The 15,611-nt window shown below is 25.7% G+C and overlaps 2 protein-coding genes across 3 annotated transcripts; one reads left to right on the plus strand and one right to left on the minus strand.

Annotated features, from left to right (window-relative positions):
* Positions 1-3,601: 3,601 nt before the first annotated feature.
* On the minus strand, positions 3,602-6,965 carry LOC105255493 (venom serine protease 34). The gene is made up of 8 exons (XM_011264798.3): positions 6,847-6,965; positions 5,631-5,854; positions 5,178-5,384; positions 4,814-5,012; positions 4,394-4,591; positions 4,172-4,323; positions 3,902-4,058; positions 3,602-3,753 (listed from the first exon to the last, which is right to left on the minus strand). The coding sequence occupies exons 1-8, from the start codon at positions 6,851-6,853 to the stop codon at positions 3,728-3,730; spliced, it is 1,170 nt and encodes a 389-aa protein (XP_011263100.1). The 5' UTR covers positions 6,854-6,965; the 3' UTR covers positions 3,602-3,727.
* A 1,881-nt stretch (positions 6,966-8,846) lies between these two features.
* On the plus strand, positions 8,847-13,698 carry LOC105255492 (ATP-binding cassette sub-family E member 1). 2 transcript variants are annotated; one of them, XM_011264797.3, is made up of 9 exons: positions 8,847-9,009; positions 10,256-10,481; positions 10,744-10,959; positions 11,050-11,257; positions 11,343-11,529; positions 11,611-12,017; positions 12,410-12,722; positions 12,807-13,041; positions 13,287-13,334. In XM_011264797.3, the coding sequence occupies exons 2-9, from the start codon at positions 10,269-10,271 to the stop codon at positions 13,332-13,334; spliced, it is 1,827 nt and encodes a 608-aa protein (XP_011263099.1). In that variant the 5' UTR covers positions 8,847-9,009; positions 10,256-10,268. The 2 variants fall into 2 exon arrangements, with proteins under 2 accessions (XP_011263099.1, XP_025263352.1); XM_025407567.1 differs by lacking the exon at positions 8,847-9,009 and having other exon boundaries at positions 10,269-10,481; positions 13,287-13,698.
* The last annotated feature ends 1,913 nt before the right edge of the window (positions 13,699-15,611 follow it).

The raw sequence follows: 15,611 nt of genomic DNA on the forward strand, positions 1-15,611 counted from the left end.
AATATCGAATGAATTACAGAAATACAGAGATGAGAATTTTCTGCCAATTCTAAAGAAAAATTTACTGCAAAATATTTTTAATATATCATAGAGTGTGAGTACAGTAGCTATTTAATAATCTTAAATTTAATAATCTTTAAATTTTTGTTTCTAAAAACTGTTTTTATTTTGCAATTTAATATAAGCTTACTCAAACTGTCAGAAGAACTAAAAAGCTAGTTTAGAAAATTATAATTTTATAAATCAGACAAATAAACATACGGTATTGTATGAGCTAATTCCAAATCACTAATTAATGCTGTTGCAATGAATAAATGATCATAAAAGATTCGATTTGATAAATCGACCAATATTAGAGTTAAAATACAAGACAACTCAAGAAAACTCAATAAATTTGTCGATTTAGCCATCAGTCATCAAATAAAAATATGACGATCCAGCAAGAAAACATATTACCTCATTCTGCAATCGCGATATTGGATGCAGCATCCACGTCAACTGGCGTTCTGCCAGAAAACGGAAATTCACTGTCGTATTTTGTTTCGAGCTGAAATATCGCTAACAGATGTACTTACGCGACAGTTTTCTCTCTCGTCCAGCCTTTTGACAAAAATAACACGACTGCAAAAGCTACTGGCAAAATCGAAGAATAATTTAAAAACTATTGATTTACGTGCTATCTTGTTCATACATTATCAAATTTGTCGTTACATTTCGCAAAAATGCAAATGCGATCAGTTGACCATATATCTAGAAAAATATGATTTGTACGGTTATTGTAATTGAATGCAAAGATTAAAAATTAAATGCAGATTAATGTAAATCACACTGCAAAAAACATCTGATCGCACGAACTGGAAAACTAATAAATTCAACCAATTAATTTGTTCGAAATTGAATAAAAAATCAGAATTCTTTCGGTAAAAAATCAGAATTCTTTCGGTAAAAATTACCTTATTATATTATATTGTAATAATATTTTTTTTGGTTGAATTTATTAGAGAAATTATAATTGTGATTATAATTATAATTGTTATTTTATAATATAACTAGTATATTAATTATTGAAAATTAAAATGTAGAATTCAACTTATCAATACTAACATATATTAAAATCCAATAGCAAAATGTTACACATGTATGTATCTTCACTTATATATGTATATTCATTTTAAATTTGATTTGAATCAGCTATCATTGCAGATTTTTGAAGAGTGGATAAGTATAAAACCGGAAATGATCCCGAAATTCTCTGAATTAAGATCAAATTTCGCGAAAGCAATTAATCGATACATTTCAAAACTTTTAAATTTACATATCTCCGTGCTGATTGGATTAATTTCCGGAATAAATGTAATCTCAGTTCAGTACTTAATTATAAGTTCTGCTCTCAAAGATAGCATACACGGCTTACTTAGCAATTTAACTTTATATATATATATATATATATATATATATATATATATATATATACTGACACACAAATATACTCATGCATATGAATCTATCTCTATGTGCATGTACATGTCCGTAACTGTATATTATTTTAATTTCAATAAACACTTCTTTTCTTAATTCTTGTTCTTGAGTATCATGTTTCTTAGATATGTGTAAATAAAATACATTCTTCGTTATTATGCTTCAGTTTCCAAGTGTTCTCTTTATTGTTTCTTTTCTCGAACAAAAGAAATTTCGGTTACAAAAAACATGTCGGAAGAATAAAAAGCATTAAACTATGAATAGCCAAAGAAATGATAAGTCATTAAATAAAAAAACCATTTTCTATATGGAAGCAAACATAATGAATATTATGTTTATATAATTAAAATAAAATATAATATAAATACGTTATTATAATATTATAGTGCATACATTTTATACATATCTTTCTACAAAATTGCGAAGCATTGATTTATTGATGATAAAGAGTCATCATAATCTTGTGAAATAATTATGTAAAGAGATTATTCTATGCCACAAAATCGGACATCTAAAATAAAAAACATGATATTGACTTTATCTTTTATTGCGATGACATTTTCATATTTCTAATTTGCCTATTTGTCAATTCTTACCAGATGTTTCAGATAATATCCAATTAAAGCAAGCTCCTACACGTACATACATAGCTGGCATGCTGAAGCATGGCTAACACTTTCAGATGTTATATAAACTAATACAAGTCTTTTTATAGTAAGATTCTTCCATAAGAGAGGCCCGCCGCTGTTCATCTGTGGCAAAACATATAGAAAAAAATGTCATAACTTTGAGATGCTTTATATATCACTGTTCTTGAATATAATCATAACTTTGCATTAATAACAATCAAGCAATAAAAAAATGTTGTTTTTTACTTGATAAGTATCCTTTTCCGAAGTGTAAGTGCATATGTTTTTGTTAGTTATGTTAACATCATTACTTTTAGAATAAGCATCTTCGCATTCTTTTGGATTTATCACATTTGAATTTACTTTTTGTAGCGAATCAGGTTTGCTGCCAAATTCCATTAAACCTCAGTCTGATGGTTGAATGGGATTATATCATATAAAATCACTAATTGTAAATATATTTTAAATCCAGAATATTTCGTACATGTCGTCAAATATTTTCTACTCACTTTTATTCTGCTTGTTTAAAATTTATAAATTGTTCAACGAAATAAATTAATGTTATTTTTATACGTTCAAAAAATAATTTCCAGAGATTTTTTAAAATCTTACTACTTTATCTAGAGCTTCAATTAAATATGATTTTCTTAAGCTAATCATGCGTCTAATTTTTTCATGCAAGAAAAGATATATTATTACGCGACTCCAGAGATGATTTCCGTTTTATTAAGGAGATTCTTGATCAACAAAATGGACATTTTGTGGAAAGTTTAGACACTTGAGTTTTGCAACTGCAATGTGCTACGATAGCTATGATTATTGCAATATTTTTCTGTGTTTCTAAATATTATTAAAATTATTATGTGCTTTTCAAAGAATATTATTATTTTGTACAAATGCTATGGCAAGGGGATATTACGAAATTAATCGAGATTGATTCATGCAGGTATTTAAGATCATATTAAGATCAAGATCACTTGGATTCAGTAATCAAAGATATTTACTGCACTCAATAACTGCATCATGTTTTGTTGTGTAGTTTTAAATAACTTTTGAACCATTAGTGAATTCAAATAAAATTTAGGATAAATGTTAAAATTAATAAATTCGTTAAAATTAATAAATGGAAAATTTGATTTGATTAGCAATGTCTTTTATCTTTATTAAATTTCTCAAGTAATGCTGCAATGCACAATAAGAATTAATTATTTTAAAAATTATAATCAATTTTGATTAGTGTAAAAGTTAAATAACTTTAATCAGATTGAGAAATCATGCTTAAATTTTGAGCAAATAATTATTATGAGAAATAATAAAATAAAATATGAAATTTTTATATTTTTTAATGTGTTTAAATATGTGACTAATATACAATTTTAATTCAAATCTGATATTTTAATTGGTATGGCGATAAATATAATTAAATATCTTTATTAAATAATATTTAATTATACATTATACAATATCTTTGCTAATTAAATGATATTTAATGCACACATTATTAATATTTATAAATACATTTCAAAATACATAATTTGCAAAAATTGGTAACATGCAGAAAGCATGTAACATAGATCCATAATTCTACAAATTAATCCTTCTCTTTAGTCATGCAAAACTCATTCTACCTTGCAATATTGTACATCTAAAATAAAATAAAATATAATAATAATAAAAGAACAAAATAATAATAAAATAATAATAAAAGAATAATGAATATATTACACCGATTTTTTTTCGTAGTAACAAAATTATTGTATTATTCTAATTTCTCTTTTACTGCCAATTCTTACCAGATGTTATAGACTGTATCCAATCAATGTAGGCTCCTGTACGTTTTTCAACAGCAGGTTCGTCTGAAGCACAACCAATACCTTTAGATATTATACCAGCTAATACAAGTTTACGTGTGGTAGGATCTTGCCATAAGAGAGGTCCGCCACTATCCATCTACAAAAAAAAAGAAGGAATTGTATCTTTGAAATGACTTGTTTCACTATGTTTTTGAATAATACAGTTTTGCACTCTTATGTTATAACTATTAATAAATATTATTTCTTTACCTGGCAAGAATCCTTTCCAGGACTATAAGTACATATATCGCTATTGGTTAATTCATGATAATAATCCTTGCAGTTTGTAAGATTTATTACCGTTAAGTTTACTTTTTGTAGCGTAGTTGATTTGGCGCCGCCAAATTGTTTCAAACCCCAGCCTGACAATATAAATTATATAAAATTAGATTGTATAATCAATAATTACGAAAATAATTAGAGAATACTAACCCAACGCAACTACATCATTATCTTCGAACGTGTCTTGTTTATGATGAAATGGTAAACAGACTGGACCAACCTCAGCACTATAATTTATGGTACCAATAATTTTACAAACAGCTATATCGTCTTGTTTATTTTCTTTGTAAGAAGGATGCATTATGCACTTATTCACAAGAAACAGCTTAGTTGCATTGGTCTCCTCACCTATTTACAAAATGATATAGTTCAAGATTAAGCTATTATTTCAGTGTTGAAATTTAGAATATTCTCGATGCATACGGAAAAGCATTTCTTTGCTGCTTTGAGTTTCTTTCGAAATATCATACGAAATCAATTGATCAACCGGACATGAAGACTATTGCAATCACAAAGATTTGCTTAAAATTTTTTTATAAGTATTAATTAAATATTTTAGTATAAAATTACCTGTAGTTACATCGTGTTCACCAACAAGAATGCCAATTCTAGTGATATCTTTATTTTCAATACAATGAGCTGCTGTCAATACATATTGTTCAGATATTATAGTACAACCACAATATATAATTTTTTCATTAATATCAACGAGTCCGCACATCATAGGATATTCATTTACTCCAGTTTCCGTACCGCCTACTATTCTGGTCTAAATAATTTAAATTATGATTGATACTTTATTTTAAACGCTTATCAAATTAAAGTAGTTTTAATAAACAGTTATATACTTGGCTATAGAATATAAAGTCAATTACAAATCAATAACTACTAACCAATTAGTAAATAATATTTTATGAATATAAATTGTACTTACTACTTTTTTCCAACCACATTTGCAATTGTTTTCATCGAACGGGTTCTCTGCTTGAATTTTACATAAAAATCGACCTCCTTGAGAAGAAGAAGATGAATTGAGTTTTATAATCGGATCTATCCCTTCAAAACCCAATGTACTGAAACCACAATTCTGTATATTTCCTCCAGTAAATTCGATAGAAAAACTCTCTTGTTCACAACCATTCTATGAAATAAAATAAAATAATAATTAATAAGATAATATAAGATAATATAAGAATAGATAAAATAATATATTAAATTTATTCTTTCCATTCTATACTGTAGCTACATAATATAGTAAAATACAATAAAATGATTTTTTTTCTTGGATTCTTTTCTGTTAAATTGTATTATGCTTGAAAATTTCCAATTAATGCTAAAAAAAAATCTATGCATAAATCTCGAACAAAGTATTTATCTACAAACTTACAGACGCTGGTATCTCAACACTGCAATTTATTTTAGTAACATAAGGACTTTTAGTTTGCCACATGCAATGTTTTTCACCGTTATATTTATTGGGATACTCAGAATTATACACATAATATATTCGTCCAGCTTCTAAATTTTGAAAGTAATTGCAGGCAGATTCATCCCCTTTAGCATCAAGAATGGCAATCCCATTTAGCAGCAGGAAGCCAAATAACACCTTGACTAATTGTAAGATAATTGGAATTGGTTTTTTTATTACACTATATTTGAGTAATTTTCTGCATAAAAAATTTTATATATTTACAAATATGAGATAGCGCATTCAATAAAAAACTAATAATTAATAATTAACTATTGGACACATTGCTTTTGTAATTTTTAAAATGTTATTGTAATATTTCTTGTAAAATATTACAATTATACATATCTCATTCTTACAATATCTGTACAATATACATTGGAACTTGCAAGAATATAACATTGCTGCAATATAATTGATATATTTCGTGTTATATTAATTAAGGCATGTTGAGTATAATATTTAAGAAACAGTTTTTCTGTAACATCAAAAATTATTTCTTGACAAATATGTAAATGTTTATTTATACATTAATATTTACAGTATATAAAAAATTCTTTTTATGAATATTAAATATATTTTATGAATATTAAATATTAAAACACAATCAAATAATATAAATAAGATATAATTACAATATTATTATTGACGTTATTATAATTAACTTTTCAAGAAAAAAATAAAAGATGAATTTCCTCTTATAATTATTTCTTATATGCACCATATTTATCTTTATCCTTATCTATTATTTATAATAGAAATAAAATACAATAATATAACTATAGAAATTAAAAGTATATAAAATACATAATAGAATTTGTATTTTGCTTCATATTGTATTTTTGTTCATTTAGTTGGACTAGAATACTACTAATTTTTGCAATACTACTAATTGTTGCAAATATTGGAATACATATAAAATATACCAGAAATATTCTAAATCATATAAATAAAGTCCTCCTAACAAATATTAACAAATATTCTATAATGTTTGATTTAAATAATTTAATTTAAATAATTTATATATATTTAATTTATATTTGTTAATTTATATGATAATAAATAATAAAATCATATAATTATTTATTACTTCATATACGATTCACTTTATATATTATTTCGAATTTTCACATACCCTTCATATTTCCACAGAATTTCCAACAAAATCCTATAGTCAGAATACAAGTGTATATTGCGACAAGTAAGTTTCGTAAATCATTAAACAAGTAGCTTGCAGCGTCTAAAGTATTATATATTGTGTCAAGTTTCTCTAACAAAATGTAAAAAAGCGGAATTGTTTCCTGGAAATAGCAATTCTGCTCTATTATTTTGCACAAAACGATAACGCCGATACGCAATACTGATATTGCAAAATATCGAAATTGCAAAATTTTGAAAATACAAAAATACAATATATACCGATCACATTTTGTTCTTATTTCTACACATATGTATAAGAACTAAAAGTATTAAATATAACTATTATAACATTTTATACAAATGTTGGAAATTTGATGGCTTCAATTTCCAATGAAAAAATTAACATTATAATGTAAAAAAAAATAAAATAACATAAAAATTTGCACGTATGTTTTGTTTTTAATAATACCTATGTTTATATAACTTGAACTAAATTTTGAATGTGTATATAATTTAATAAAAAGCATCCTCTCTCCAAATTACTTTAATATTAACATATATTGTCAAAATTGTGATTCTGAATAATCTTTAAAAGATTTTAATCGCTTATCATTAAAACAAACTAATTAATAATCGTTTTTCTCTAATGCTTTCAGTTACTCTTTACATGAAGATCTATCGATTTCAATTTTGTACGATGCTTTCAAACAACCATTATACAATACTTTTAAATATTTCCCTTCTTAACAGCTTTATATTTCTTGCCTTCATTTTTTCAAATTAAAATATCTATGAAAGAATACATTCTGAGGAAAAATAATTTATAATATATGTATATAGAAGTAAATTGTAAATTATAAATTATTAAATTTCTATCTAAATAATACATATACACATATACATGCGAGCGCGCAAGTATTTTACCATTTATAAATTTAAATTTTATCAATTATAGCGAGAGAAATTAATTTATGTGTAAATAAATATATAATTTTTTATATAAAATATATTTAAGCCAAATGCAAAGACTGTAATTTAAAAAAGTGCTTACTAGTTACATACACTGTCCTTGAATATTTTTCTTGGAAATATTTTCCTATCATTAAAGATAATAAAGTTATTTTCAGTTATTATGATAAAAGTCCTATTTTGTACAACGATGTAGATAAAAGTATTTTAGGAAATAAAAAAGTAGATTCAAAGGACAAATAGCAAATATACGTGCGATATATTAGAGCATAATTTATACAATATTTTATGAGAATCTTTGTCAAAGAATTATGACAGATATAAAATAAAAACCAAATATGAAAAAATTCAGTACTATAATGTAAAATAGGTAGTTTTAATTTGATTGAATTGTTTGATACTTTATATATATATATATATATATATATATATATATATATATATATATACATATTGTTTCCATTTTATAATAAGTTCGAATGCATGCACTATAATAAATACTGTGCATATTAAATAAAAAAACTCTGTTGTATACAAATTTACAGTAGCATAATAAATATATACATATATTTATTCTAAAAATAATAAAAAAGAAAAACAATTTGTTACAGGTGCCTCCTTTATTCCTTATTAAATTAAGAATTATTAAGAAAATTGATTGAGAAAATTTATTTTATTGTATACACATGCGCACATATACATACATATAAAAATAATAATAATTCAATAATAATTTATAATTTATAATAATAATTCAATAATAATTTATATACGCTGCCCATAACATATGCTAAAATAAAAGGACATCACGCGCAACTAATAAAATTATATTATTAAATTCATAATATTTCCGTACTTCTCTGATCCTTACACAATATATGTAGTACGGACATACACCAAATGAAGATTTTACCAACATCGAAGGAATAGATGTACTATGGAGTTTCGGGAACTCTAAAATGAATATAGAGGCGCTGCCATTCAAGCTTTTAGGATCCGTCATATGGTCGATGACATACTCACGCGTGCGCACAAAAGTCCCGCCTAGAAAGATTCGTTCCTCCATCTCGCATTACGTGCACTGTGCACTTGCGTGTTTAACACGGAAATAGCAAATATTCCTTTAGAAAAGTCAGAAAATATTGAGCAGAATCGCTTCCACATTATTGGTTTTGAGAATTTACAATAGGTATGCATCGATATACTGTTCTGTCATTTGTATTGTAACATATGTTTTCTGTGTTATTTCTGATAATTTTCTTTTCGAGATTTATTTTCGTTGAAGTATGATCTAACGTTTAGAAAATGTTAGGTTAAAGCCGCATGGCATTAACATCTTTTACATTTACAATAGTTAAAATCCAATTATAAGTGAACTATTTAATGCATTTGCGTGTTATTATTTTATTTACTCCAAAATGTAAAGTATACAATGTTCATAATATGGAGTATTATCTTAACAGCTTGTATTAATTTGAACATTGATATTCTCATGTGAATTATTTTAATTTATTTCATTTATACTTATCATCGTTTTGGTCTTTTGTTATTGTATATCTTATTTTAATTTTGTGTTATATGCTTAATTAAAATTTATAATATATTCTTTATATATATATATTAATTGATATATATTCTATATTCTTAAAATACTTTGTTATATATCTTTAATGCATTATTGTATTCAAGCTTTATTTAAGTTTTTGTTGTTCTGCTGATTTTTCTATCTGTAGAGATTATAAAACATTCTGTTAATCATAAAAATATAAGTTTAATAAATATAATAAATTTTTGGAAAAACAATTTAAAAAATATTTAAAAGTGTATTAAAAGAAAATTACAGAAACTTTATTTACTTCTTATTGCAAGTTTCATATTATATAACTTGTACAAAAAAGTTATAATTCACTTATTGGAAATATAAAAAATATATAGGTGTATATAACACAGTTTCTATTAAATAAAATATAATATATACATATAACTTAAAAATATTCTAATATATATTCTAGAGTGAGGAAAAAGAGATAGGGGAAGAAAGAGAGAGAGAAAGAGAGAGAGAATCTGTATATGTGTGTGCATATGACACTATATATATTTAGTAATTCTAAAATAATGTCATCTAAGATATAAATACATATAAGAGAAATTTAAAACTATTTACATATACATACATATATATATCTTGAATCTCATTTATACTTAATATGGATAGTCTATATATATAATTATAATTATATATATTTTAAGTATTTAACTTACTTCATAACAATCTGCATAATATTTATGCTTCAGAATACATAAAAAAGTTAGAAATAATTTTGACAATTATTTTGTAATATATACTATATTTAGAATATTGAATATAGTAGTATACATTATATTTATATATAATTTATTTTAATTGTACTTAAAGTTCTCTTATCTTTCTTAAGTTGATATTCTACTATGCCGCCGAAAAAGTCAATGGAAGAGACAGATCGGTTAACCCGTATAGCAATTGTGAATTCTGATAAATGTAAACCAAAACGATGTAGACAAGAATGTAAAAGATCATGTCCTGTAGTACGAATGGGAAAACTTTGTATAGAAGTCAACCCAAATAGTAAAATAGCAGCTATTTCAGAGGAGTTATGCATTGGATGTGGTATCTGTGTCAAGGTAATAATTATATTATAATTATACCTATATTCTCAGTTGTAACTATATCATATAATGTGCTTATAATATAATAGAATTTATATATAATATTGATATAAAATATATAAAATGTTCTTTATTAACTATTTAAACATTCCTTAAAATGATATTATCATTAAATTATCAAGTTTCAAATATCTTGTATATATACAATGTCTATCTTTATGAATATTACACAATAATAATTTTTAATAATGATACTAACAAAAACATATTCTTGCAGAAATGTCCATTTGAAGCAATATCTATTATTAATCTTCCTAGTAATTTAGAGAAAGAAACAACGCATCGCTATTCGAAAAATTCATTTAAACTGCATAGACTTCCTATTCCACGTCCTGGAGAAGTTCTAGGACTCGTAGGAACTAACGGAATTGGTAAATCTACTGCCCTTAAAATTTTAGCTGGCAAGCAAAAACCAAACCTGGGAAGATATTCTGTATGTACCCATAAAATCGATTTAAACTATATATATATGAATATATAGTTTTTCAATAATAAAATGAATAAAATTTGTTTTATTTGGTAGGATCCACCAGATTGGACAGAAATTTTGAGTCACTTTAGAGGTAGTGAATTGCAAAATTATTTTACTAAAATTTTGGAGGATGATTTAAAAGCACTTATTAAGCCTCAATATGTTGACCAAATTCCTAAAGCTGTAAAAGGTACTGTGCAGCAACTTTTAGATAAAAAAGATGAGTGCAAAAATCAAATGGAAATTTGCAAAATGCTTGGTGAGCAATAATGTTAATTATTATAATTTTGAATATTTAACATATTATATAATTCTATTAAGATTTTCTTCTTTTCTTTTTTTAGATTTATTGCATATACGCGATCGAGGTATTGAAGCACTTTCAGGTGGTGAACTTCAACGATTTGCTTGTGCAATGGTTTGCATCCAAAATGGAGATATTTTCATGTTCGATGAACCTTCCTCATATCTAGATGTCAAACAACGTCTTAATGCTGCTAAAACTATTAGATCTCTCATTCATCCAGACAAGTAAAGATTTATTTTGTAAAATACTTTACATATATATTAATTTTTATTAAATTTTTAATATATTTATATTTTATATATTAGGTTTATAATAGTAGTGGAGCATGATCTGTCTGTTTTGGATTATTTATCAGACTTTATTTGTTGTCTCTATGGTGTTCCTGGGGCATACGGCGTTGTTACTATGCCCTTTTCTGTAAGAGAAGGAATAAACATTTTTCTTGATGGATTTGTTCCCACGGAAAATTTACGATTCCGCGAAGAATCTCTTGTATTTAAAGTAGCAGAAAGTGCAACTGAAGAAGAAGTAAAACGCATGAATCATTATGAATATCCTGCAATGACAAAAACAATGGGAACCTTTAAATTGAATGTTGAAAAAGGACAATTTACCGATTCGGAAATACTTGTTCTGTTAGGAGAAAATGGAACTGGTAAAACAACATTTATCAGGATGCTGGCTGGCAACTTAGCATTAGATGATGGCTCAGGTAAACTTAAATATAAGTATGCAAGATTATATGGTTCATTATTAATTATTTTTATTTATTAATTTAAAAAATCAAAATTTTATTTATTTAAAATTTATTTAAGATTTTACTTAACTTTATTTAAGACTTATATATATATATATAATAAAAGTAAATCTTTTGTATCATTTCTATGTATAAAAAATAGTTAAAGATGTAAAATAAAATTTTATTTACAAAAATCTTGCTTTTGAAAAAATTGAATTAAAAAATTGCCAGATATCTTTATGAATAATATCATTTTTGTGTTTTATACTTTTGGGAAACTTTTATAAAATATTTGATGAAAGATATAAAAGTCTACACATTATATATTTTATATAAAATAAAACGATAAAATTATTGCTTTGCAGAAAGTATTCCTCAACTTCATATCAGTTATAAACCACAAAAGATAAGTCCCAAATCTCAAGGTATTGTTAGACAATTATTACATGAAAAGATTCGAGATGCATATGTACATCCACAATTTGTAACTGATGTAATGAAGCCTTTAAAAATCGACGATATTATGGATCAAGAAGTGCAAAATCTTTCTGGAGGAGAATTGCAACGAGTTGCTTTAGCCCTTTGTCTGGGAAAACCAGCTGATGTTTATCTAATCGATGAACCATCAGCATACTTAGATTCTGAACAACGTTTGGTTGCAGCAAAAGTCATTAAAAGGTATTTAATAAGTATTTTTAATTGTGGAAAATGCGCAATATACATAAATAAATAAGAATTATAAGAATTGAACTTACATTTTAGATTTATATTACATGCAAAGAAAACAGGATTTGTAGTAGAGCATGATTTTATTATGGCTACATACTTGGCTGATCGTGTAATAGTATTCTCTGGTACACCATCTCTAGCAACTACTGCCCATAGTCCTCAGTCTTTATACAATGGAATGAATAGATTTTTGAAGCTATTAGGTATTACTTTTAGAAGAGATCCCAACAATTTTAGACCAAGAATTAATAAAAATCAATCAGTGAAGGTATGTATAAGTTTTATTAATATATGTAAGGTTTCTCATATATTTATTCGAGATTATATTTGTGAAGAATTTATTAAAAATTGCAATGTGTATATTTTTGCATACACATAGTATTTTTAACACACACACACACACACACACACACACACACACACACACACACACACATATATATATATATATATATATATATATATATATATAATAAAATCTTACACGTATATAATTTTAACTTTCTTTTATAGGATTTAGACCAAAAGAGGGCTGGACAATATTTCTTCTTGGAAGAATAAGTACGTTCTATTTTCTACAAGTTAAATGGATGGCATATATAAAATATTATTGAAGAAGTTTTTTAATCTTTATATTTTTTAAATGATATTCAGAAATAAACGTATAATGTATATCATAAAATATTAATGCTCTGTTTTATGGTATTCTGGAATTGATTATTTAACAGAAATATTATTCTCTTGTGGGAATAAATTATTTTACTCTGCAAATAATGCAAAATACGTACATAAGTTATAACAACAAGATAATAAAATGGATTATGTATATGAAAAATTAAAAACATTGATTTTGTACTAGTATATTTAAGCTATGTAATTCGCATGTATCCGATATGAAAATAAAAAATAGCTGTAGTAGTGTACAATGAAATCTCGAAATAGTGCAAAACATCCTTTCCACATTGTATTAAATCAGAGAGAAGACAGAGATATCATGATCATGACCTGCTTTTAGGTAATCTCTGTGAAAGGGATATCTAAATCTCCCTGGACATTAAAAACGTGAACTACAATGTCCACAAATGTTCTTAGAGGATATGTTATCATCTTTTTAATGTCCAGAAAGAGCGTATTACTTTCAGAGATCACCTAAAACGGACCATGATACCTGTCAGTCTTCTCTTTGATAATATAAATAATATAAATAAAAATATAAATACGTACGATCGCTTATTGATAATTTCATTAGTTTTATTTGTTTACGTTATCTCGCGTCTATCTACAGTTATTTATTTTATTTATTCAATAATTTACTTCATTTATTTATTTATTTTTTTTACGTGTTGGGCACTTTTTTTAATAATAATTATTTGCGGTTAACGAAATTTTATTTTTGCGTTTGGAGATTTAATATCATGAATACATACTCATGGTTAAAGGATTAAGAAACTCGCACATATGGCATATGACATATGATATAAATAATTATGTTAATTACTTACCATATATCTCATTGATCCGTCCATTATTTAAATCTTCTTTTTCTTTCTTGCTCACTTTGTTGTTTCTCGTGGCACTTGCACTCATTCAAATTCCTCATGGCACTCACTCGCGCAAATACTCGCAATTGCATTTAAAAAAGTAATTCGACAATATACGAAGCATATTGGATCACTACCTCAATTTACATAAATTATTATATACATATATGTATATATATTGCAATGAAAATTCTCGAAGTGCATATTTCGCGTAATTTATTCATTTAATCAAGTAAGAATCGTAGAAACAGAAATCTAAAATAATAAATTGTAGTTTTGATGTGAAATTGATTTTTATAAGAAATTATTAATGATATATATTTATAGAATACATAATTTGATCGCGATGCTTTATCTTGTTTTATTTTTCAATTATTATAAATTATTAATATAATTTTCAATTATAAATATAATTTAGATTCAAAACGCACAGCAAAACAAATCGAATCATAAATCGATATAATTAACATAATGAAAAGCTTCGTAATATATCAATCCTTCAACAAATATTATTTAATTAATCTGTATAATCTAAAACACTTCTATACGCTTTAATATTCCGTGTACAATATTAAAGTACGTAAAGTATTTCGACAATGAATGGACAATAACACGTTTGGCCTTGGCGGCGTATGACGCGCTGTGTTTACTAGTGTGGCTTTAATATTATTCAGTGATGCCAGAATACCCACGCGAGCAACACGCAATCGCGAGTGGAGGGGGTAACGATCATATGAGCCATTCAAGCTCCGTTACCCCCTCCATTCATTTCATCGTGTTGCTCGCGTGGGCATCATTGATACCATTCATACGGCAATATTCGAGGAGTAAGGTGCGAAATACTTTATATATTGTCAAATTTTCTCTCTAAGAATAAAATCGCGAAACATAATTTGCCATGATAATTATAATTAATACTTGCTAAACTTTTAATTGTAATTATTACGCGATCGAGAGTGCTATGCAAAGTGTCTTACGATCGTTGCGTACACTAATCTTAATTAATTAATCTTAATTAATCTTATTTTCGGGAGTGAATGTGAGTGCAATGAAGAAATAGCAAGGGAGAAGAAAAGCAAGTCTGAAAAACACTGGGCAACGTACGGAGCAACAATATGCGGTAAATAATTTATAAATTATTTATCATTTATATTTATCATTTATATTCAGATTATACACAGAGAAAAATGTATACTGTATTCAAATAAATATTATTTATTTTAACTGTATCGTAAGTTTGTATATCCGCACATATATCATAAGTTTACCACAAGCATTAAATTTAATTGAATATATT

Source organism: Camponotus floridanus, unplaced genomic scaffold (genome assembly GCF_003227725.1).
Source record: "Camponotus floridanus strain SB8 unplaced genomic scaffold, Cflo_v7.5 scaffold18, whole genome shotgun sequence".
In the NCBI taxonomy this organism is placed as follows: Eukaryota; Metazoa; Arthropoda; class Insecta; order Hymenoptera; family Formicidae; genus Camponotus; species Camponotus floridanus.

Excerpts from the sequence above, each read along its gene's own strand:
- LOC105255492 (XM_011264797.3), top strand. The coding sequence starts at position 10,269 with ATGCCGCCGAAAAAGTCAATGGAAGAGACAGATCGGTTAACCCGTATA. Across the intron at positions 10,482-10,743 it reads GATGTGGTATCTGTGTCAAG|AAATGTCCATTTGAAGCAAT; the intron begins GTAATAATTATA and ends ATATTCTTGCAG. Across the intron at positions 10,960-11,049 it reads CAAACCTGGGAAGATATTCT|GATCCACCAGATTGGACAGA; the intron begins GTATGTACCCAT and ends TTTATTTGGTAG.
- LOC105255493 (XM_011264798.3), bottom strand. Across the intron at positions 5,013-5,177 it reads AATGTGGTTGGAAAAAAGTA|ACCAGAATAGTAGGCGGTAC; the intron begins GTAAGTACAATT and ends TAAATTATTTAG. Across the intron at positions 4,592-4,813 it reads TGAACACGATGTAACTACAG|GTGAGGAGACCAATGCAACT; the intron begins GTAATTTTATAC and ends TTTTGTAAATAG.